This window comes from Vigna radiata, chromosome 2, assembly GCF_000741045.1.
Source record: "Vigna radiata var. radiata cultivar VC1973A chromosome 2, Vradiata_ver6, whole genome shotgun sequence".
Taxonomy (NCBI): domain Eukaryota; kingdom Viridiplantae; phylum Streptophyta; class Magnoliopsida; order Fabales; family Fabaceae; genus Vigna; species Vigna radiata.
The window spans coordinates 5,512,813-5,539,408 of record NC_028352.1 but is presented as its reverse complement, the minus strand read 5'-3'; the positions used below and the strand labels follow the sequence as shown (position 1 = coordinate 5,539,408).

Below are 26,596 nucleotides of genomic sequence, written 5' to 3'. Positions count from 1 at the left end.
ATAAACGATTCTCAAATATTAAAAATTATGCTAATTAGTATTTTTAAATAAATACTGAAACATAAACAAGTATTAAATAGAGTATTTTGAATGAATATAAAAAAGTTACATTTGTGGTGGTAATTGGATTTGTGGTATATGAAAATGACATGATTTGTTAGCATTAGTTGGCAGTGGGCAGAACTGGAAGTAAGCTGAGAGATGGAAGAAGTGGAGAATATGGTCTGCATTTGGATAGATGCCCATACCAGAACATATCCATTCACATACCAATCACCATATATCATCATATTTTATCTCTTCACTTTTTCATATTCCCACAAAAGAGATTAATTTCACACCTATAACTAATAAAAAAAAAGAAAAACTTAGCAAGTTCATATTGCATTGCGTAACTAAACAACGTGGTTGCATTAAAATTTTGCAGGAGCATTTTTAATTGACAATAACAATTCAAACAATAGAGCCGCAATCGTTTACCTGAAGAAAACAGAGTCTAAGATTTATTGCAATCATGTTACTCAAGTCATGGAAATGAAAGAAAATTTTTGTCTTGTTATACGAGAAAAAAGGTATACTAATAATTTGTGTGCCCCCCATATTATTTCTCTCTTTACTATAAAATATTTATATAATTTGTGCGCAGATAAGCTTATGATGTATTGTCGCTTTCTTATTATATTTCAAGTTGACAAAACTACACATGTGCCATATCGTCAAGTGCGAAAAACAGTAATGAACGATTGTATTTCACAAGAAAAAAGAAAAATTGATTTGAACTCTGTTTTTGATTTAAAATCTCTAGGTAGCAATGTAAGGTGAACATATTTATGCTTATTATATGGTCTGAGTATAAACAAACACTGACAAGTGTCCTAATCACAGGAGTTGAAAGCTTTAGGGAAAGACCTTAACACCTGTACCCCAAGGGCAGGGAAAACAGAGACTTTGTCATTGACTGCACATTTGTCTGAGTATGCAATATAAATAGTAATAGCATTGTTCAATTCCCCATAGGTTTGGTCTGCTCCACTCATGTAATAGCTATCAAAATTTGAATGTTACCAATTTAGTAACTTGTGATCTTGACAAGTGTAATATAACTTTGGCCACCCATTGACATTCTCATTGGACCAGACTGATCCTCGCTGCTACAACGTTGCAGGGTGGCTCCCTACTAATCACAATACAGTTCTATTTTTCTTTCCTCTTTATCATTTTGATATGATGGGTCGGAAGATATCGCCATCACCCAACTACAATATTAATTGACCATTACCAAGATAAGTAAAAGAAAACTCTTAATTAATGTTTTATCAATTCTAGACATTTCTTTTAGGTCTGTTTCATTCTTCCCATATAAAATATTAGTAACGTCAGTGTCGCCATATGAATATGATTTATATTGACAATGTACTATACAACGAAAATAAAAATACTTTACGTTTCTCCATTTCTGGGATGCACAACTAGTGTGCCTATAATATCAAAATAGGTGAGCAAGCCATGAAGGAATTTTGATTCCTGAGAAACTTGAGAAAAACAGCTACATCGTTATGCTAGTGCACTAAAAATAGCATTTGCGTGAGAGATGATTTATCACAACAGGGGGCATTATAGTTTAAGAAAAGAGGTAGCAATTAGGGGTCAAATCAAATCTCAGTATACACCAATCAGTTTCTGAATTATACAAAGAATTTTGAGCGCAAACACTGCTTGTGGTTTGCCTTTAACGAGTAGTACAAGATCGGCTACAGTGGAGCCTGCCGGGGCTTAACCTGGTAATAATATTCAGACGAATGCATGGTGGATGAAGTAAAACAGAGACTCTGGGGATTGGAGTTCATAGATCTTGTTGGAAAGGTGGCAGTGGGAGGAAAGGTAGCTGAAATTGAGAATCCTGATGATGCTGCTGCAGCAGAGAACGTTGGTACTGGGGTAGCATTGACCTGGGCATGCGTTTGCCACGCCCAATTGGGCAGTCCTTTCGAATGCTCCGTGTTCATTCTCTCTGTTTTTTCCTGATAAATTATTAACAATCTTTTTACAGTCTTAAACAGTCACATACAAAACTGCATGCCACAAAATTATAATTGTTGACTTTCGAAGTTCAATGTACAAGAATAAATGAACCTAACAGAACATCCTCCGAAAATCACACAATGTTGTGATGATCTATGTTTTCAAAACTCAAGCCATCCTCCATTCTAATCTTACTTTATGAATACATTAAGAATGCATTACCGAAACGAGAAAAGAAAACAAAACTGTGTCAAAGGTTGAATGTTCCAAGTAATGCTTGAGACATATTTTGGACCGATTCATTTTTGTTAACAGAATATTTAAACATGGAACACAAACACATATATAAACAGAATACCGCTCCAATAACAAAAAATACACCAAAAGGTTGTATATATTAATCAGTAAATCCTGATCATAAACAACCAATTTTTTCCATGAACTACCATATTTAAAAGTGAAACATTCTTCAGTATTCTAATGAAAATGGAGGTCCTAGCAAGCAAACAATTGAAAATGTTTTAAATGAAGTACCTAATAAAGAAACAAGAAATGAAAACTATGCGGATTACCTCATTGGGAAAGAAACTAGGACACATTCCGTTCCATACAGAAGGACAGTCTTCATTCACAACCAGTCTTTTAAAAGATGGATTACCAACTCCTGAATCAACATTGGTTTCCATCTGCAAATAAAGGGGACCATGGCAATTATGATTACTAAATTGAACGTCTAGAGTTAATAAAAAATACCAAAGTCCTACAGTTCTAAAAAGATCAATGAATTCAAAGGAAAACAGGATGTAATTAGCTACATGTGAACCTATAAAGGCTACAAACGGTCTTTATCGAGACAAACATATTGTCAATGGGTCTCATGATATGTCGAGTTTTTATCAAAATAAGTTCGTTTGTTTTACTCTTTTCCCACATTCCAATGTTGATTCAAATGCCATAAATTCAATTGAACAGGTATTGAAGCTAGCCCGAACTTGAGAAAAACAAAGTTATTCACCTTCACCCCAAATAATTTAGAACAAACCTAAAATAAATAAATACGTTAGTTCATATATACCATTGAACTTATTCCACCATGCGTGTTGTAATGGACAGAGGGGAACTGAAGTTGCTGCCAATTTTCTTTGAGACCAGTTCCTGGGGTTGCTATGCCCAAATTGAGATCAAGATTATGATTGCTAACTGTGTAAAAAAAAAATATAACCGGATTTCAGAAAAGGAACATTTCTCGATTAAGAAATTCACTTGGGAATTTAAAAAAATAGAACATAATTGCCATGACAGTGTTACCTTCATTAATGGCTGCAGATTTCATCTCTCCTTCGTATGTACTTGGCTCAAAGTTGGTCACTGCTTCCCTTCCGTTGCATTTGATAGCTGCCTTGTCATAAGCCCTGCTTTAAGAAAATCAAAAGGGAGATACGTGTTGGATTGAACCACATGAGTTTCGATAATTCAGTGTAATAAATTCAGTACAGGAAGAAAGTAATTCATGTAACATTAGGACCTTGCAGCTTCTACTTCGCTGTCGAATAATCCAAGATATATATACCTGCATGAAAGCATTGCAATCTCTATAACTAAAATACCTTCCAATCGTTTCGTTGAAAACATGCATCTTACATCTTAGACATGTTTCTCCAAACATGGAAAAATGCATAAAGATGCATTAAGACCTAAGCTGAAACCAATTCATTATGCCGACAAATAGGCACTCGAATTCAAACATCTAGAACAGTCACAGTACATCACTACTTAAGTTCATATATAAAAGTAGGTCCTCACTTTTTGCCAAGGAATTGTCCCATTCGAGCTTCCCACCGGCCACACTTGTGGAGAGTAACTCCTCGGTATTTAGAACTTCCTCTTGAGAAACCAGTACTTTGGCGGCGCAGTATATGTACGAATTCCTCCTTGGACAAATTCTTCATCTGTCCGTAATTAAGAAAATGGTTAAAAATCAAATCATGAGCACCATCTAGTTTCATGTCCATCAAGTCTTCTGAGTTTGCTAACCTGTCTAAGATCATCTTCATAATCACTCAGATTGAAATTGATGTCGGCATCAACTCCCCTGAACTTAATAGCAGCTCGATCATAGGCTCTAATATTGAAAACCCCAAGTCAGTTGACGAGCATACGAAAATCCTCATAAATAAAAAAACAGTGGACAGCTTCTTGAACCCAAATTTATGAGAAAGAGAACCAAAATAAGCACAAATCTCTACCTAGCAGCAGCATGAGCCGTGTCAAATCCACCTACAAGTTCAAATACCAATTCCATCAAATAATGCTTAAAATGTACCCTAAACACCGAAATTCACAAATTCATAAATTCAAAATCCATACCCAAATAGACTTGTTTCCCGCAATCCCTACACCAAATAATTACAAAAATAGACCAAAGAACATAAAGTCAGATGCAATTCAACCATGAATCACCAAAACCAAACTTCACACAAACTTATATTCCCTTCCCCGTAAAAAGGGAAGAAAACTAAAACAAAACCAAAGCGAGCTAAATTCATATCACTACAAAAATTCACTAACCAGATATGCGATTCCCATCTTCCCGTTCTTCTATAAAAGGTAACCCCTCTGTACTGTGAGCTTCGAGACCTTGGTCCTCTCCTACTCTTCTTCGCCGGTTGCTGAGTCTGAGTCTGAGGCTGCGGCTGAAGCATCTTCGTGTCACTGTTTCCTCCCTCACGATCGAACGCTAGATCCACGAAACTTTTTCTAGCCGAAAACGACGACGTTGCCACTCCTCCGCTCACCGGAAACAACTCCTTCGTTACGACGTCGTTCGCGCCTTCCACTTTAAGGATATCGAAATTGAAGGTGTACACGTCATCAGCGCGCGTGGAGCACGAGTCCTCGTCGCAGCAGCCGTTACTGGACCCGTCCGCATTCACCACAGAGGAATTCGAAGTCCCTGATTCCGCCATTTGGTTCCGCGAACCTTCAGGAAACTCCTCTAACGGAACCGGCGAGTCTCCGTCACGAGCCGAATCGGTCCACTCCGCATTGAGATTAAGATCTAACATCGTCGCGTTTATATTTAGTTACACCGTTCCAAACGTTAACTAACTAAACAACCAAACTAACTATTAAATTTCACTTTTCTCTTTTATAATTCCTAAGGTTTTCTAATGTCAGCAGAGCCTTATTGAACTACGTTTCCATATCGCCGGCGATGGTGTTTCCGGCAAAGAAATGGATCCGATCGAAAACAACCGAATGTAAGCGAGCTAGCGATCGAGAAAGAGAGAGAGGTAAAAAGAAAAGTCAAGAAGAAAACGGAATCGCTTTTAGTTTTCCTATTCGTTAAATCTTTGTGAGGACGCCGGATAAATTTTCCGAGGACCGGAAAAGGATGAGTGAGACGAAGGAACTGAAGGAACGAGTGAGAAGAGAGCAACGCGAACCCACTTCGCCGGCGATGAGTTCATTGTCGCCGGAGAAAGTGAAAGCGTCGCCGACTATTAGATTCCATGGAAGAGAGAGAGAAGTGCGAAGAAACACTTTCTTTGTACTGAGACTAATTTTAAGAGGGAAGGAATATATAAACATTTTCTCTCTCATGATGACGACCCGTTGGTTCGGTTACCGGTCACCGATATTACAATAGGAATAGATATTTTTCCTTGCTCTTTCTCTTTCTGCGAGGGTCACCGTCTCGTTGAAGGAAACTATCCGCTTTGTTGAATTTATTTTTTCTTTAATTTAGATTTTACAGTTATGAGGGGAAAAAAAATACTGCACAATTAATATGGTGAATGAATGATTACGAAGGTATTTATGTCTCTTGTTCAGTTATTTTTAGTAATTTAAATGTTTAACTTTTGCTTCATTCATTTTTAGTGGGAACCATGTTTTTAAAACCTAATACTTGGTTTTTTAGAATAAATTTAAACAATGTATTGATTGCATCATTTTCTTTATATTAATTGGAATTTCAAGTACATAAGATATAAATTATTTACAATATCAAAATGATTATTTACCTTAGATACGATAGAAAATTTGTGAATTTTTAAGACATTTGTATATATTAAATTTGAATGGTATAGTTTTTAAAAATAATAGTAAATCTTTACAACATGTTTTATATGTATTTCAATTAAGAAAATACATTTTCAATCATAATTATATGTAAAAGTTGGATGATGTTTATTGTTTTTTTTTAAATTATGTTAATTATGATTAAGATTTTCAAATCAATCAACTCACCCAACTAATATTAAGAGTGTTAATATTAAGAGAATTCAAATGAATTAATTTGACTCAGACAAATTAATTTATCATGTATTTGAATTAAAATAGGTTAGTTTAACCGATTTATTTTTCAGTGAGTAAAATATTTTGTAATTCGACACTATAAATTAATAAATTTTTATAATTTGTGTATGTATTTATTGTAATATAATAAAAGTGTATCATTATTTTGTATATCTGATTCTTCAAATATTATTATAAAAATAGTAGTTAAAAATTAAAATATTAACGTATATAACTTCACAAAACAAATAAATTGAGCATTCAAACATTATTGAATAACATTATAATATTTAAAAAGAATAAATAATGAATCTGTACAATTAGAAATAGTAAATAATTATTATAATTATTTTTTTTAAAAAGGTGTAAAGATTAACAAAGTTTTGTTGTTTGGGAGTTAAGAGTCAATTCACCTTCAACATATCTCATATCTGTTTAATCCATGAGTTAAGTGAGTTTGATTCAATTCAACACATGTTTGAAAAACTAAAATTTTTCACAACTAGACTCGAATTCGTGATGAGTCGAGTTGACTTACGAGTTAGAATTCTTTTGACGTTTCTAACTGATATGATCACAACAATGTTAGATGATTCATATGGAGGATTAGAAGAAAACAAGAGAAAAACCTATGCTTGTTTATTTCTTGGTAAATGAATTTTCAAGAATAAAATGTTTTCTTGTTGGAAAAATGGAAAGACCAAAGTTAATTTGGTTAAGAATATAAATAGCTTAGATGAGATGAAGTGTGAATATTTTATAATTTAAGTTAAAGTGGAAAAAAATAACTATTCGAACTTGTTTTCTAAAAATCACTGTCTCTTTAAAACATTTTTTTTCTTTATCTTTTCTCTAAATTTCTAAATTTAGTGTTCATTTTTTCTTATATCAAAGTCCACCTTAGAGATCCTATTGCAAAATAGAACGGATTTATTCTATCAAACATAATTTTTTAATTAATTTATTTTTACTTTTTTTTCTTGAATTGGTTCTAACAGAAAGATTGCACGTCTAAGGATATTGCTTTACATGTATTGATCTTGAGATAAGGATAAATCTCAATTAGTTTAGAAGTATGATAACATGTTTAAATTGTTAATCAATGCATTATATTTACATGTTTAGCTAGTGAGAGGATAGAGTTGAGAATTTTAGTTTACTTAAACAAGTTCTAAAAGTAGGGAAAATTAGGTATAATTTCGATAGTATCTCAGGATGGATTATCTATATGTAAATGTGACTTGATTATAATATTTAGTTTTGTAGATAAATTATACTTTGTCTGCATATATTGAAAATGTTTTGAACTTTGTTATGAGTTCTATGTTGATGAATTTTGAAATAGTTGTAAAAAGGCTTTCATATTTGCAATATAGTTATTGTTTATGGTAGACATTTATGGTTAGTTATGTGCAGTATGACTGGAATATGATGAATTGGTGAAAGTGATAAAGATGAAAGATTATATAATTTGCCCTGATGAATAGTAAAATATTACAATTTGTCAATATGAAGTAAATTGATTCAAAATTGTCTCATCTAAAAAAAAATTTATCCATTTGATGTAAATTGTAAAATTTTGTAGAAGTTTAAATTATGAGTCATTGATATATTTTGTTTGAACTCTACTAAATCTAGTTTTTATTAATTGTCATATGTATTTTTTAACAAAAGAAAATTAACATTAATATGTTATTAATCTTAAAGTAAATCCTTTTTTCTATCTAGAGCTGTCAAAACGGGTAACCCGGTTCGGCCCACCACGGGTTGGTCATTTAGTGAGCCAACCCAACCCGGCTCATTTATTAACGAGGCAGAAAAACTTGAACCTGGCCCGACCCACCACGGGTTGGTGGGTAAACGGGTTGGCTCACTAGCCCATTTAATTATATTTTTTTAAAATAAAACAAATACAAACTTTTTATAATTTAAATTTAAACAATTTTCACTCCCAAAAAATTATGTTAAAGACAATTCAAAATAATAATAAAAAACAAACACAAAAAACATATAAATAAGTTTCTTATATTCATCATTTTTTGTTCTTGTTGTAACCATTGACCCTTGTTCTTGTTGTCTCCAAATTCACTAATAAAGATTTTCCTAATATCAGAACAATTCCGACAATCAATAAAAAAATATTAGTAAAAGAAAGAGAACCAGTATTCAACAACATCAACAAAAAAATTAATAGTTTAATTTGTAACATAATTTCCCAAATTCAAAGATATCAAAAAGAGTTTGTTCAAATAATGTATACTCAAATTGTTTAAATAAAATGAACAAAATCTGATACAAGCATGTCAGAACATGAAAAAATCATTCCATCTCTTCAAATCCCCCAGAACAAAAAAACAAATTCGCAAACTCCTATTTTTGTCATTATAGAGTTTTTGAAAAAAAAAAAAAAAGAGAAGTGAGAAAACAAAAATGTGCAAAAAATAGGAGAAAAAAGGAAGGGTGTTTTACCTGCTCTTTGAAGAATTTTAGTGAAGTGAGGGTGAAAGCACCATTAAATGAGAGCAAGTACTGTGAGAGTGATTTGTGAGAGCAGAGGTTACTTTTTTGGTATACACAGTGAGTGAAGAAAGTATTTTATTTTTTAAGGTTTCATAAATAAAATAATAAATTAAAAAAATAAAATTAGGTAAGTGGGTTGGTGGGTCAACCCGGCTCACCACGGGTTCAACCCGCATGAGCCGGGTTGAAGTTTGACCCACATATAAGTGGGTTGTATTTTTCAAACCCAACCCGGCCCGAACCCGTGACGGGTCTGGTTAACTCGCGGGTTGTGATCCATTTTGACGGCTCTATTTCTATCCATTACTTATTGATTTGGAAATTTTAAAATTTTTAAAGATTCTTAAATATTAATATCAATTATATATTAACATTAATTACTATAGAGGAAACATGAGTTTAATTATATCAGTTACAACTTTATAAGCTTTAGATCAAACGTTGATTGAATGATCTAAAATTAATATATTATGATTCACATCAACTAATCCTCCTTCATCGGAATGACCAAACGGTCACAAATACTTAAAAACTTTTAAGTATTATTGGTAATCATATTTACAGGTAAAACATATTTATCATATATTGCATCACAAATTTATATCAAAACCTATAAATATAAAATAAAGATATAAGTAATTATATTTTTTGTGAACTTAAGACTTTAATGTGATAAGTGATAGATTATATAATTAATATGTCAGAGTGATTTTAATAAGTGATCATAGTTTGAAATTGGAATCGGAAGAACATAAGAGAACTTTATAACATAAATCAAATACAAAATTAAAAGTTTTGAAAAAAACATGAAGCACAAAAATCAAATACAAAATTAGAAAACTTGAAAAAAAAAAATGGAGTGTTTTAATTGTTATCTCTAACCCCACTTATTAACTATATGTTAACTAAAATTAAAATTACTTTATTAAGATTATATTTTTTTGTTAGCAATAATATATGTAAATACTAATTACCTAAGTTTTTTATCCTTTTAATTTTGTAGACTTCATAATATTAAGTAGATTTACTTATTTTACAAAGAAATTGACTTCACAATCACAATTTTCTATTAGTTAAAACTAATTTTGTAGTTGTATTTTTTCATCGTAACCACCCTTTTTGCAAAAATCCGAGTCTCACATGTTTGTGTTGTTTAAAGGCTCGTATTCTGGAAATGGTGAGCTTGTACAGCTTTCACACTTTGGTGGTCCCACAATAAAGACGATGCAAGATCTTGCGGTTGGGTTGGGTATACTTAAATCACATCAACCCTTTTAAGGCTGTTTTTTTATTATTATTTTATACAGTGCAAAACGTTTTATATTTCTACAATGGGAAATTAATATTACTTTTAAAAGTCATTCTCTTGAAAAAGACATTTTTAAAGAAAATATTACTATATAGATACAAGTCAATTTTTTAATGTTTTAAATTAATTATAAACGGCTATATATAAAAGTTGTCGATTTTTCTAATATTTATTAAACACATATAATTTTCTGAGTAATTCACATATAATTTTTTTACTAACAACAAATATTTATTAAACACATGTTAGAAAAATAAAATTGGGATTAGTTATTTTCTAATTTATACGTGTTGTATTCATGTTGTACTGTAAGTGGATTAAAAAAAATGAGTATACGCGTTAACTTTAGAGATAAATACCTATTATTAATTACAATTTTTACGATAAATAGTTTTTAAAAATGAATAATAATGTTCTATATTTTCCAACATAATTTATTAGGACTGATACATAATTTAACTTTTTAATGAAAAAAATATCTCTAAAATATCCTGATACAAATACAATATAAGAGTCCGTAAAATTTTGCACATAACTTTTACTATTCTTCTAAATCCTAATACTACTCTCATTACTTGTCCAATTATTAGAAGTCGCTCCGGTGATACTAACACCAAAACAATTTTAATAATAAATCGCTCAATGAGCTAAGTCGTCCAATACCACTAAAATTAGGGATGACAAAAATTATTTATATCCACGAATATCTGTAAATAAAAGTTGTGACATATAGTTGATACCTATATGTATTTTAATACGAGCCTATAAATGGATAGGATGTGGTATCACACTGTATTTGAGCTGCGAGTATCCATTACTCACAAAAAATTAAAATTAAATTTTAATGTATATTCTATTAAGTTAAATTTAATTAAAATTAAAATTAATTTATATTTTATTAGGTTAAATTTAAATAAAAATAAAATTATATTTATATTTAATTTAATTTACATTATATTTTTTCGTAATTTTTTAGATTTTATTTTAAAGTTTTATAAAATATATATTTTTAAATATCTGTGTATCTACGGCTATCGCGAGTATTTTTCAAAATCAGTATCTGGTGGGTAACAAGGTGGATAACGAGTGAATTTTTTGTTGCTAGTCGAGTAGTGGGTAGGCATTATTAGTGTCCGACTCGACCTATTGTCATCTCTAACTAGAGTTCACAAGGATCTAACGACCAAAATTGCCCTTACGAAGCCTAGTTGCGTCTAGTGGCAACCAAGCTAGTAAACTCTCTGACTTTAGAGTGCTCAATAAGAATGTCTTCACCTAATGACCACCAAGTCAATGGGCCGTCTAGCTTTGTGCTCACCCAACAACGAAGCTCTTAGCCTAGCAATCTTGCATGATTGCGAAAAACTTAATTATGCAATTATGCAAATCCATTCACGCCAATCCCAAAGTCAAATCTTTAAGCAACCTACCATATGTTCCAATTGGAACTAACCGTAATCAAACCAATAGATACACTCAATACAATTCATAATTTCAAGATCACATGACTTAGTTCATAACATACATGTAAACCCTTGAAATTAACATTCTTTGTCAAATATTACAACTCAAAATAACAACTTATAAAAATTAATCATACCATAGCAATCTCACAACCAAAAGCAACCAATCAAACAACTCAACACATAATCAAGAGTTAACTTTCTTCACCTGTAAGACAACTCAAGATGCTCAAAGACCCTCAAAATATTCTCAGACACACAAAAAACTCTATCTTTTCATAGAGACAACACAAAATAGTCATATTATACCAACTTACTCTAATAGATAAACTAATTGGTTAGAATTTATAGTTCGCCATATGATGATCACTCTAGTAGCCTCCAGTATCAAAATAGAAAATGAGGAATGAGAAAACCTAAAGATAAGTGAGAGAGCATTAAAAAAAAAATTAAAAAAATTGTGTGCTTTTAAATAATAAAAATCATTTTTAAAACTTTTATTTATACTTTTAACAAATAAATATTAAAATAATCAAATTTTACTATTTTAAATACACTATCAATTCTAAAATAATATTTATAAACCTTTTCTATGTATGGACTAGAAAATATTCATTTAGACTCTTATAAGTTCCTAATAAATGTCAAATATTAAAGTTCATATGAGTAGTGTCTCTCTTTAAGAAACATTAAAAGGAAAAAAAGAAAAAAAAAGTTTTAAAATTTAATAAAGTATAAAACACTTATTTAAATAAAAATCTTAAATAAGCTTTTCAATTTTATAAAACATCAAACTAATAATATTTAAAAATGAAACTACCCCACACTTCAAAATCACGAGATATTCGTGTCTTCCAACATTACTTTACTAGAAGGAAGAAAAAAAAGTGGAGTTGTACCATGCAAATAAAGATTTGGAATCCTACGATCCGTCAAATAAATAATTAGTTGCAGTTTTTTTTTTTTTTGGTCGTATGTACCTTACCCATGCCTTGTAATGCCAAATGAATGGTGGCCTATAAAATATGATAAAAATAGAAAGTATATATACCGATATTGTTTTTTTTAATGTTGAAACAAACAATAATGGAAAAAGCACGAGTTTCAACTTCTGAAAAAAAAAAAACACTGTTATTCAAATTATTCATAGTAAATATATTTTTCTATTAATTAATTTTAAATTTAATTACCAGATTATATGATAGCTTGTTAGAGTTAAATCTTATATAGTGTGAAACATTTATCTCTTGTTCACTTAAGTAGATTTGAGGAAGAATAATTGAGTGAATTTGAAGATAGTTTTTTTTGTTACTTATTTGAGTGAATTTGGAAGTAAGCGAGAGTAAATTTGAAAGTAAAGTCTGTGAGAATTAGTGTAAGATTTAATTTATGTGACAGATTAAAAAAGTTTACTTCCAAATCTACTATCGATTACCTCCAAATTCACTCAAAAAAACAACAAAAGAAATTATCTAGAAATTATCTTCAAATTCTCTCAAATCCACTCAACTACCCTCCCTCAAATCCACTCAAGTGAACAAAGAAAACTTCAATTTTTTTGAAATAACATTACTAAGATTATGACCTCGTCTAAAATTTTATCTATTTTTAAATTTGAAATTTTTATTACAATTTACCTTTAAATAAGAAAAAAATATTTAAATTATCATTAATCTTTAAATCTGAAGTAATGTGTAACTATTTTCAAAATGTAAATATGCAATGCATAACATGTGAGCATTGAATGTGGATATAACAGAAAAAGAAGAGTAGAGCATTGATGCATGGTACTTTTTTGGTGTTTGAAGAACCTTTTACTTTCTATGGCAACTTTAGGTTTTAGTACAATGTTATCATACAACTTATGGGAAAATGTTTTCACACTTAGAAATTCAACTCTTAAAGCTATTTAACGGAGAGGTTAAGGAATCTTTGTGAAAGTTAAGGGATAACTTGTAGTGGCAACGAGGAATTCAACGTTTTAAAAGTTTGTGTTTGACTTGCTTTTTAATATCAGATCGTAGTTCTAAAATATTCCTACGTATAAGTAATGATGGTTTATTGTCAACAATAACAACTCACTTGTTAATTTTTCTTAACTATTATCACTTAAACAAAATTATTATTTTATTTGAGCTAACTTGCTTATATTTTAATTTATTTACACTTTTAATTAAGTTATATGAAATTTTCTCTTTTATTAACAATGACGATGGGTCAGTTTGATGATAAAGAGTGTCTATTCGTAATCTGACAGTAACAAAAAAATCCACCTATTTTATCTATTATGTTATCTATTGGATATTCGTTTTAAAGAATATATATAAGTATTTTAAAACTTACAGATAACTATCAATATTTAAAAAATATATGTTTATGAATTTTTAAAGTAAATTTTAAATATAATTACAAAACAAAATATAAAATATAATATAAATTAAATTAAGTATAAATTAAAATTAAATTTAATCTAATAAAATAAAATTTAATTTTAATTTTAATTATATTTAACTTAATAAAATATAAATTAAATTTTTATTTTTTATATATATATATATATATATATATATATATATATATATATATTTATACTTACATATACGATATACAAATAGTATAATACTCATATCTGACCAATATACAAGCGATATTAAAATATTCACTTTGTTATCCACGAATATTTATCATCAATTATCTTGCAAATTATTTTTGCCATTCCTTTTTCTTACTAGTTTACTTTGAAACTTTTAATTATAATTAAGTTAAAAAAGTTATAAATACAATAATTAACAAAATTATAATTTCACCTCAAAATTAAATTTGATTTAAAAAATATAATTTGTTCACAATTAAGTATATAAATAATAATTTCAAAGCAAATTATATTCTGTTGAATAAAAATAATGAAATAAATTATTGTTTTATATATCTATGTATCTATATTTGACACGTTATATATTGTTGTACTAACATCATATTAATTAAATTCAGTAAATATAATGATTGAATATTATGTAAAAGAATAGTTTGTACATGTGTACATTTATATAAATAATAAATAGCAAAATTATCAAAAAGTATTGATTCTAATATTCGAAAAATACAAGTACAATCATAGAAAGTAGTTGAAAGAATTTCATAATTAATCTACATATGCTATTATGAAAAATATGTTAACATTTTTTAAGATAATTGAATTATATATTGATAATAAATTAAAGTTTTTTAATTTTAAAAAACCTTGAAATCCAAATTTAAGATTAAAATTACATATTAGTATGATTATAGTGACTAAAATTACTTTTCAATCAAACTCATAATTAACGTAGCAATGAACACCTCTTAAATGCAATTTAATTCACATTATTAGGGGGGCTCACATTCAGAAACTTAAATTGGAGGTTTAATATGTTGCTTCTTCCTTGCAAGTGTTGTCCCAAGGATACCACTTTTTGTGGTACAGTGTAATCAATAAACTTTAATATCTTCATTGTAGAAAAGAAAATTCAGTTTATTTTTCTCGATCTATCAATTTTATTTTGGCTTAATAGCTAATTTGGTCCCTATTTTTGTTTGGTTTGTTCATTTTGGTCCTCATTTTTTATTTTTGTTCAATGTGGTCCTAAAGATTGTAAAATCTGTTCAATTTAGTCCTTTTCTGAAACGGCGTCTAAAATAGTTAACGGCAAACAGTACAGCTGTGCAATGCAGTAACGATTTGGCACAGGACTGCCTACGTGGATGCCCTTGATGCATAGTTACGTGGACTTAATTAAATTTTAAGTGAAATTAGGATTTTTATATTAGGGTTTTATGTTTGAAAATTAAATTAAGGGTTTTTCGAATGAAATTACCCCCAATTTGAAGCGCAGTGTGGAACCCAATTTTTGACAAGTGCAGATTCTATCATTGCAGAAGGAGTTTATGATGCTGGGGCAGGAACCTTGTGTATGGTAGGTTGTCGTGAATTGAACCTAGAGAAGCAGCAAGAAGAAAAATTTGGAGAACTTACTTTGGGTCACAGGGTTGCCGTGAATTGCTCCACTTCATCTCACTGATTATGATGTCAATTCTTACTTTGGGTCACATGGTACCTCTTNTTCTGAACTTTNAAGCNCTTCTCACTCAAAATCCCAACAACANAAGNCTAATATTTANAAACAATCCATGGCTGGAAGTTAATGAAATAAGTGTGAGGTTGGTCACCATGGTGGCTTTCACTGAAACAAAGTAAACAAAACTCTAATTTCAGAATCTGCACTTTGTCAAAGATTGGATTTCATTGCGAATGAGACATTGCTTCAAATTGGGGGTAATTTCATTTGAAAAACCCTTAATTTCATTTTCAAACATAAAACCCTAATATAAAAACCCTAATTTCACTTAAAATTTAATTAAGTCCACGTAATTGTGCATAAAGGGCATCCACGTAAGCAGTCCTGTGCCAAATCGTTACTGCATTGCACAGTTGTACTGTTTGTCGTTAACTATTTAGACGTTGTTTCAGAAAAGGACTAAATTGAACAGATTTTACAATCTTTAGGACCACATTGAACAAAAATAAAAAATAAGGACCAAAATGAACAAACCAAACAAAAATAGGGACCAAAATAGCTATTAAGCCTTTTATTTTTCATTCATTTCTTTGATTTATTTTTTCTTCTATATATTTTTATTTAGTTTTTCATTTTGAAGCTATATCTAAGTTATATTTTAACATCCCAAAAATTCTAAATAAAATAGACTATTAAGACATTACTTAGCAATAATAAAAGTTCCTAACATACCTTTAATAAAAATTCCTAAATTACCGAACATAAAAAAAATCATATCGCATAAACAAATTTAAATGAATTCTCAATGTACAACAACATATAAAAAATGTTTAATCATTATGATAGTTCCTATTTTCGGTGACTTTTTTCAATTAGGTCCCTCATTTTTTCTTTTTCTCAATTGGGTTCCTATTTTCGAAAAATTGAAACAATTAGGTCATTGTCGTTAGTTCCGTACTAACACCGTTAAAAAGGGTGACACGTGTCAGCTCGTGATTTTTTTGAATTTTTAAATATATTTTTTAATCATTTTTTTTTATTTTTTTTCTTTTAAAAATAAAAATTGCCACATGTCAAGTTGACATTGTGCCACGTAGCAGTGACAGTGTGAGGTGGCACTGACAGTGCCACGTGTCACTGTCAAACCACGTGTCATTGCGTTTGTTTCAGTTTGGTCCCTGTATTTTTATTTTGTTCCAATTTGGTCCTTGTATTTTTATTTTGTCTCAATTTAGTCCTAATTTTTTTAAAAATTTAAAAAAATTTGTTCATTCCCAAATAAAATACGGTATGTAAATTTTCCAAATTTTTATCTTTAAATTTGTTTCTGTTAAGCAAATTATTATTATTGAGATGTTAACTTTTATAGGTTACTCATTCGTATGATTTAGGTTAAATGATTTATTTACTACTATATAAATAAAAATGTGTCATATGTTAGTTTGTAATTTTTTTTTATTTTTCTAATAAAAAAATTAATTTGTACAAATTCTTTGTAAAGATTTATATACAAATAAAATTTTGTTTGAACTTGGAGAGAAACAAAATTGTTTAGTTTTTTTTAAAAAATAGGACTAAGTTAAGACAAAATAAGAATACAAGGACCAAATTGAGACAAATCTAACGTGGTCTGATAAGCCTACCGATAGCCCAACAGACCAGTTGACAGTCCAACATCATTAAAAAGACGTATAAGTAAGGAACTCATCCTCATCCATGACAATAATCAGGCCAACTCAACCAGTCTGACAGCTCGACATCACTATAAAACCTAAATGTAACACCCTAGCCTGCGACAACACTTAAGCCAAGCTGACTAACCCGGTAGCCCGACATTAGTAATGTTATATTCAAAGAAGTGATAAATTATTCAAATGTAGTCTGATAGCTTAACGTGAGTCCAACATCAATTTAACATGAGTCTGAGAAACCACCAGTCATCCCAACATGAGCTTGTTTCAACTTGGCAGCATGACTAGTTGCTAGCCCAACAATCCAATAGCTCGACGAGCTGAGTTGTAATATTCAACATTGTCCTTAGTGTATGGGCCAGCCTAGCTCGATTTGTTTTTGGTGGGCCAAAGTTAGGTCAAGCTTAAACAGGTTAGGTTGAACCATTTTTCCAGTCCTAATAAAAGCAATAATAGCTTATTATAAATATTATCAAAACATATTTCTGAAATAAAAATAAATCTTAGTTTAGTAGTTCTTAGTTTTCCTTTAAATCTCTATTAAAATTAGCCTCGTCATAATTTTTTTCCAATTTAACTGACATATTATAGACTTAATTAAATTGTCAAATTACTTCATTCAATGAATATTCTTAATAAAAATTAACTCAAAAATACAAAATAGTTCACTTTCATCAAAATCAACTATAAATATCAATTCTCGCAACTTTATCAACAACTTTTACCTTCAATGCTTCACAAAAATATGAATTCATCAATTAAAAAATAAACTTGAATTCATTAGAGAAGTGTGACGTTGCTTATAGAATAATTTAGCCTACTTACGAGTGATGTAATGAAAAAACTTCTTAACTAAACAATTTTCAATCCTAAAAGCACATTTTTTTTTTTTTCTAAACATGTTAGTTCATTTTGACTAACATAAAACTTAATATGATGTCACAAAGATGTCTCCCTCTTCATAACTTTTACAAAGTATTTTTCAACCAAAAATTTATTCTAGTACAACTTATAATTTTCATTCCATTTGGCATTTTGTGGGTTTTCACTTTCCATAGACAAAATAAGTATCATAATCATTATCCTGAAATACTTGAACATAAGTCAAATTAAAACAAATATATAGAACATTTATATAAATCAAAGAAAGACCGAACCGTATTAAATTTTTATATTTGATTCAAATAATTGTTTAATGAAAAACTGAATATGAAACCTTAATATTAGCCTAATAAACTCTTTATATGATTCATACTCCTTATCATTTTCTTACACTTATTCAGTTTTTATAGTTTTAGTTTGTTAAAGTTTTTATAATCACTATTTATTTATTAAAGTATGATCTCTATTTGATTTTCGAATGACTTCGTTAAAAACTTGTCTTTTTATTCATATATAAGTTGACATAAAAATTTCATCTTTTCAATTGCTTCTTCAATAATGTCTCACATCTTTGTAATAACACTAATGCCTTATTCACTTGAAGGGATTTGAGAGAGAGTAATTGAGTGGATTTGAGAAAATTTGAACATAATTTATTTGAATGGATTTGGAGATAAGTGAAAGTGAAGTTGGAAGTAATATTTGTGAGAATTACTGTATGATTTAATTTATGTGACAAATTAAAAAAATTTACTTTCAAATTCACTTTCACTTATCTCTAAATCCACTCAAATAAACAAAAAAAAATTATGTTCAAATCCCCTCAAATCCCTTCAAGTGAACAAGACATAAGTAAACATAAAAGAAATAATGATATCATATAAGCTTCAACATCGAAATATCTTTAACATACATATCTGCAAGAACTCTGAATACGTTTGAAAAAAATTAAATACAGTTAAAAAAGATGAAAATTAAATTAGTACTGAAAAAAATATCAAATTGTAAAGGTATAATTTTGGATTCTACGTACTAAAAACAAGTATTAAAGTTGAAATTTTCTGTACTAATTAATGTTTCAACAAGGAGCTATATCTTTCACTGATGGAAATAGTTTTCTGCTTTTCCTTGAAAAAAAAAACAAATTGCAAGGTAGCACTGTTTCAAACATCTTAAACACGTGTTTATCTATCACTTTTCTTTTTCCTTTCATAAAAAAGGTTGAAAATATGTTACTGAAAGCAAACTACTCAATGGCATCTTTGCACAGAAGGGCATAAATGCTGCAAACTTTACTTTGTATTTAGACGTTAATTATTGGTGCAAACTCATTAATGGTGCAGTTTTCTTGGGTGGCCAACCATCATAATTCCACTTATTATTACACCAATACTTTTGCTTCAAGCTTAACAAATCACTAGTAAAAATGGTTTTTAGAATCTCAATTTGGAGTTAAACAAACACATTCGAGAACAACTTTTATTTTTTTTAACATCATCTACGTGTTATTTTGTAATTGGTTCAAAATTATTCCACAATCAATAATAATAATCATAAATACTATCATGAACCAATCATAGAATGACACGTAGATGTTGTTGTCTAAGTATCATTATCCTTATTTTTTATCTGTACTAATTTATAAGGATAATGATATTTAGACAACATTTTTTTGACAACATTTGAACATTGATTATGTGTCAATATGTGATTGGTCAAAAATTGCTCCACAATAATGTTTATGATTATTATTATTGATTGTGGAGTAATTTTTGGCCAATCACATATTGACACATAATCAATGTTCAAATGTTGTCAAAAAAATGTTGTCTAAATATCATTATCCAATTTATAAACAACACAAATGGTAGTTGGTGTTTTAGTTCACTGGTAAAAAAATGTAAAACAAAATCACAACTTAATATAAGGATAATGATACTTAAACAATATTTTTTTAACAACATTTAAACATCATTTACGTGTCACTTTGTGATTGGTCCAAAATTATTCCACAATCAATAATAATAATCATAAACATCACTATGGACCAATCACAGAATGATACACGTAGACGATGTTTAAATGTTGTAAAAAAAATGTTGTCTAAGTATCATTATCTTTAATATAATGAGTTATTTGGTGAAAGTTTGAAAATAAATATCAAACTTTTTATCATTTACTATATAATTTTAACTGATATATATATATATATATATATATATATATATATATATATATATATATATATATATATATATATATATATATATATATATTATATGTTTACATGAGTAAAAAAATAAAACTTGTAATACACCCATTATAAAAAATTGGATCAATGATATTTTTATGATAGTCTCTTAAAACTAGAATTAGAATTGATGTCACTTTTAGTTTTAACTAAAATAATAAAATACACCCTAACTTTTATGTTTTCTCATCTCTAGCCATTCAAACTTAAGCAAAACTATTTATTAATAATCCAATTTGTGCTCTTTTTGACACTTGAATTTGTTCTCTAATTCGTTGATGTGCGTGATAGTTTTGCTTGCTCTTATCCGCTTGTTATGACTAGGTATTTGGTTTGTGGTTCGTGACCTAATTCTTGTGGTTTTTGCGTTCTTCTCACCATTTACAACTACATTTGTTTCATGATTAGTCAATTAAAAAAAAATCATATACAATGGTTGTTATGATTAGATTATAGAATTAAAATTCGTTATTTTTACACTTTTAATGTAATTTTATGCAAAAATTATGAGAATGGACAATTTTTAGTAGACTTTTCGTTATTGTTGAGAATATGTGATAGTTGAATTGAATGGATTAAAATTCATTCTAATGTTATATATTATAAATGATATGTTTGATTATAATTACACTAGCTTATCCAATTGTTTATTTTATCATAGTTTGTCCATGAGAATCAAGCTGTGAAAGTTTTGCTGTGACTGAACGAGGCTTCGTGTTGTATATGAAAGATAATAGATTCTTTCTATTAGTTACTGACTTCAAATTTGATGATGGAATTTTTAGGTAATATTTATTAATTTTCACTAGTTTATTTTTTTGTTTGTAGTTGTAACTTTTACGTGTGATGATCGTGTTATATATAAGTAAATTATTATGTAAGTGAGTAAATTATTATGTAAGTGGTAGAGGAAATAAAAATGAGGTCACAAAACTTTTAAAATGTTGTAGTAAATTGTTTATATATGTATATAATGTTATATTTTATTGTATCTTGTATGAATGTAATACCTATATTTCTTTTTGATAAATATTTGAACCAAATTCTTGAAGGATTATAAATGCATTAAGTATGTACATATAGTTACATTTCATGAACAACTTTTACAAATGTAAAATCAAATTTAAAAAAGAATGGATATTTAAGTTGAGATTTTTTAACCGAATGAAAAATTATGTATTTTCTTAACTTAAAACACTAATATTTTTTTTTTCTATTTTAAATTTTTTTATCTAAACTTTTTAAAATTGGTCCTTACAATTGAAATGTGATTGGGAGAGCAAATCTTCTAAAAATTGGTAATCCAATTTTTTCATAAAAGTATTTAAAAGAAAATATATGTATGTTTTCCATTTTTTTTTCTTTCCATCTAGGAAACAAACCACGTGTAATGAAACAGATTGAAACGAGGAAGACGAATTGGATGGTTGATGGGTCATCCTATATTAAACTAAATACAATTTAGTACGAAGTTGTTTGTCACCTATGTTGGTATTGATGTAAGTAACATTGGTTAACATGGGGTCACCTATATGGGTTCATTTCGTTACCATGTCCATTGAATTATATAATTTTTATTTTACTATTATTTCACTCATGTCCTCGTATATTAAATAATTAAAGCGAAATATTATTTGATAGAGTTGAATTTTTTATTAAAAGTTAAATTTATTCTATTTAATAAAAAAACTGAAACAAAATAATAAATACATATATTAAATCAATATTTTTTTACATAATACTTGTCACAAGATATATTACTTACATAACCTAACAATACAATTAATTTAATACAATTCATTTGACACGTGACAATTTAAAAAAAAAATTGAAAAAAAAATCGTGAACTAACATTGAGTTAACATAGTTGGTACATTTAAAAATAATTAAATTGGATTACATTTTAAAAAATAGGATCTAATTAAGATTGATCAAAATCTGAAAATTTAATTGAGATTTTAGAACACAGATGGTTTAAATCTATATGAAAAGTGTTTTTAGACCTTTGTGAGATTTTTTTTTAATGGTGTATCAAATTATATCTAAGACACACATTTGTTATTTTTACTTTTTTTAATATTTATATTTGTTGTTTATTTTTATAATACAGAATATTGATTTGATTATCTTTTACACTAACCTATTCTCATTAATGTAATTCTATTTCTATGTATTCAAGTTGAGAAAAAAAAATGAAATATCTATTCTAAATTTAAATTATTATTGTTTAATTTTTATTCTTGAGACAAGGATATTCAAGTGATGGATTATAATTTATATTATTATATGAAAAAACATTTCTTTAGAATTTGGAGAAAAGAAAAGACATTCAAAATGTTTTTGAACTTGAACATTGATTTTCTTTTTATATTTATTTAAAAATATTTTTTAATTTTATCAACTGTTTTTATTAACATTTGTAAAATTCATAAATATTTAAATTATCATGAAATCTTATATAAGTATAACTGTATAATATTTTATATAATTTTTTCATTTTTATCCAATTAAACTAAGGAAAGAGATGTTATAAGAGACCTTCTGCAAATGAAAACCCAGTTTTTCATATTCTTATTTTCTGAAGACAATAATTAGATGATGTTAATGGAAAGTGCTGAGAGAGATGAATCCTCTGAAACCCCACTTATCCATTTGATAAGAGCTTATCTTCTAAATTCATTGGATCAAACCTAAATTCAAATCAATCAGAATCTTCTTAGTGCCACTTTGATGAGAAAGCTTGATATGAAAGCTTCTAAATTTGTCCAAATAACTAAAAATAGAACCCACTTCACCTTTCTATTCATCAAATTTCACATCACCTTTCATATTTCTACTGCAATTTCCCCTCAAAACAAATAAGCCCAAGTATTCTATTACCTAAAAGTTAAGTACAATCAATAAATAAACATAGATATTCATAAATTTATTATTTTAATAATTTTTTGGTTAAATGTTTGATTTAGTATTTATTAATATTCACATATACAATAAAACAAATGAACAAAAATTGTCTTGATATAAAATTTTCAATTTCGTTAGTTTTATTAATATTTTATTAATAATTTTGTTACTTATATGATCTTTAAGATTCATGACGTGTATCTAATAAAAAAAATTAAATTTGAAGAAAATCTTTTGTTCTATTTTTATCTGGTTTATAAATTTAAAATTTTTAATCAATTTTTTTTTCTTTTCTCTTTTCAATTTTGTAAATTTAATTTAAAATTTAAAATCTCCTTTTATCCCTTTGTAAATTTAATATTTTAGTGATTCTTTCATATAATAATAATATTAATTTTCTCTTAATCAACCTGCAAAACAATTACTAAAAACTAATGAGGTATTCACTTATCTCAAATATTAATAAATTTGGAATAAAATTAACGTAATTAAAAAATGAATAAATTTTTCTCTTGTTTATGATATTAAAAATGACATGTAGAATTTATCTTGTGTTTCTTCTCATTTATAAATAGGAGGATGTTTGAATCTTCCAAAAGCTAATATACTGATCATTAATATTTATTGATAAAGGAATAAATAACTCTTGCAATGTTAATTATATATAGAAACAAAATTCTAAAAGGTTTTATTTTAATTCAAATTCTAAAAGTCGGTTTTAATTGTAAACTGATTTTTTCTTTACTTTGGAATCACAGTAAATAATGTACTAATAACAACAGAAAAGAATAAGCACATTTAACATGAGAAACATTTTCTAAAAAATAGAATTGCAAAATACATTGTGGGAGAAAAACAAATCACTGAAAAATAAAATTCAAATTTATTGGAATTATTTTTTTATCAATATCAAATAATTTTTGACGTATTTTTCGAATGACACGTAAACTTTTTACATAACTTATTTTATACACCAACAAAAGAGTGACTCTAAAAACACGTGTTCAAACATCGTCTTCATTCTTCGTTGTGAGACATCTATAAATGCCCCCCTCATCCTTGTCTCTCACTTGTTTTTTCCCTTTGTTGTCTGCTAAAATGTTTCATTTCCTGATGCTGTTGTTTTCCACTTTCTAATCAAACAAATAAATAAAAAATATATTTTTGCTTTCGTCCACACGAAAATTATGGGATGTGTGGTCAATTTTCTCCCATAACTCTAATCAAATTATCTTTTTTATTTAGTGTACTATTCAATAGCAATATCCTTTGTGTTAGTCTCACTATTATTGACTCATGGCTTTTTGTGTGCATGCAAACAACTTTTTACTACATTAATTATTTTAGTGTTAGAAAATTCCACGTCAACTAAAAATAAGACTAATTTATAATATATATAAGTGGAGTGCAAACCTAGTCTTACAAGTTAGACTAGGATAAAATTATTAAACTTTCGTATTAAGAAAATGGAACTTTCATTTTTAAAGTGTAATTAATTGATATTTATACCAAACGAAATAGGAAAAGTAAAAATGAAAAAATAAACAGGGTAAAACAAAGATAACTATATTTTAAAAAAATACATTAAAAATATAAAAAGTGTTTTAAAAAGTGCTAATTTGATTGATTTAATAAGAGATAAAGAAATTATAATTTAATGTATTGGTCCTAATTCATGATTGTCAAAAGAATAGCACGTCAATAATTTATTGAAGAGTCTTCAACTGTGTTAAGATTGAGTTAGATCATCTACCATCGATCCCTTTTATTCTAGTACACATGTTTTTGTGTTAAATTCTTAATGGATTTTTGTTATCTATAATATTTTTATACACTTTGACATAAATGTTGAATTGAAACACATTTTTTGTGGATAGAACATTCTATTAAAATATAACTATTTATTTTCATTTTATGTACTCAAGTTACACTTACCAAACGTATTGTTATTAAACTCGCGAGTTAACTCGTTAACTTGGATGAGTTTACGTGCTAACTCAGTCCTTCCGAGTTAACTCGGAAGCAAACTCGGATTTGGTGTAAAATCGGTGGACTCGATGGTAGAATCGGGAGACTCGACTAAAATCGCGAGTGTGCTTTCGATTTGGAGAGTTCATGAAGATTTAGGGCTCACCATATTAGGGTTCTCTGATTTAGGTTGAGTGACGAAGCTCTCGTCTCCTACGATTCACTTAGTATTGTGCTTCGCCTATGCGATTCAGTAGTTGTTGCTCGCGTTTCATCCTCGCTTGCGTTTTGCCCTGGTTTGCAGTCGTTGTTGGCCACAATCTCGCTGTCATCGATGGTCGCATCGCATCGTGCCTCCTTCAGTGGTCGCACTGTTCGCCTCTGATAGTTTACTTTGTTTCGCATTCATAGTGCCTTTATTTCACTGTTATGCTCACAGCCCTTGGTTTGTGTTTCGTGTGGTGTAATGTAAGTGAGGTAAGTTTGTCCTTCATATGGTGTAATGTAAGTGAAGTAATTTTTTTTTCCTTTTTTCTTCTGAAAAGTACTAAGCCTTATTAGTATTTTGTTTTAGGCTTCAACTGCTGCACTGTTTTTTTTTAATGGTTTTTAATAATTATATCATCAGATATTAGAGAATTAAAAATAGACACTTGATATTTTAATTTATGTTAATATTTTTATAAATAATATTTTAATAAATTTATTTATTTAAAGTTATATAATTTTGTAGACTTATTTAAATTAGATATTATTTTATAATTATTTTTCATGTAAAGTAAACTCTTACGAGTTTATGAGTCGAGTTTATTGGACTCTTACGAGTTTACGTAAACTCTCGAGTTTGACAACCTTGATATACAGTAAACATTTTTTAGTCCTTTGAACTAAAGGAATGAGTTGTAGTTATTATTGGAAATAATAATGAAGTTGAAGATCTTTTACTTAGTTGTAAGATCTAGTGTATGCTCGAAAGCTTAAGAGAAATCTTTTGCCAATTAGTTTGTTTAATCTTATGGGTTTGTTAATTAAGATTTAATAGGATATTATATAGATTTTTAAGAGATCGACTATAGTTACTAAGGTATAGAAATAATGGCTTTTACATACTATATAGTTCAATAATTATCTCAAGTGCATTTATAACTAGTTAAACAATATAAGACAAAAATAAAATTATGGCATGAGTTGAAATATATAAGTCATAATTCTATTACATTATTTATCATTTT

General features: G+C 28.3%; 1 protein-coding gene across 3 annotated transcripts; it reads right to left on the bottom strand.

Annotated features, from left to right (window-relative positions):
- Positions 1-1,494: 1,494 nt before the first annotated feature.
- On the bottom strand, positions 1,495-5,586 carry LOC106756487 (ethylene-responsive transcription factor RAP2-7). 3 transcript variants are annotated; one of them, XM_014638939.2, is made up of 10 exons: positions 4,591-5,586; positions 4,390-4,415; positions 4,269-4,299; positions 4,057-4,144; positions 3,826-3,971; positions 3,548-3,592; positions 3,331-3,434; positions 3,098-3,222; positions 2,595-2,708; positions 1,495-2,021 (listed from the first exon to the last, which is right to left on the bottom strand). In XM_014638939.2, exons 1-10 carry the CDS (start codon positions 5,085-5,087, stop codon positions 1,752-1,754), a joined length of 1,446 nt encoding a protein of 481 aa, XP_014494425.1. In that variant the 5' UTR covers positions 5,088-5,586; the 3' UTR covers positions 1,495-1,751. The 3 variants fall into 3 exon arrangements, with proteins under 3 accessions (XP_014494425.1, XP_014494426.1, XP_014494427.1); XM_014638940.2 differs by lacking the exon at positions 3,548-3,592 and having other exon boundaries at positions 3,331-3,437; XM_014638941.2 differs by lacking the exon at positions 3,548-3,592.
- Positions 5,587-26,596: the final 21,010 nt, after the last annotated feature.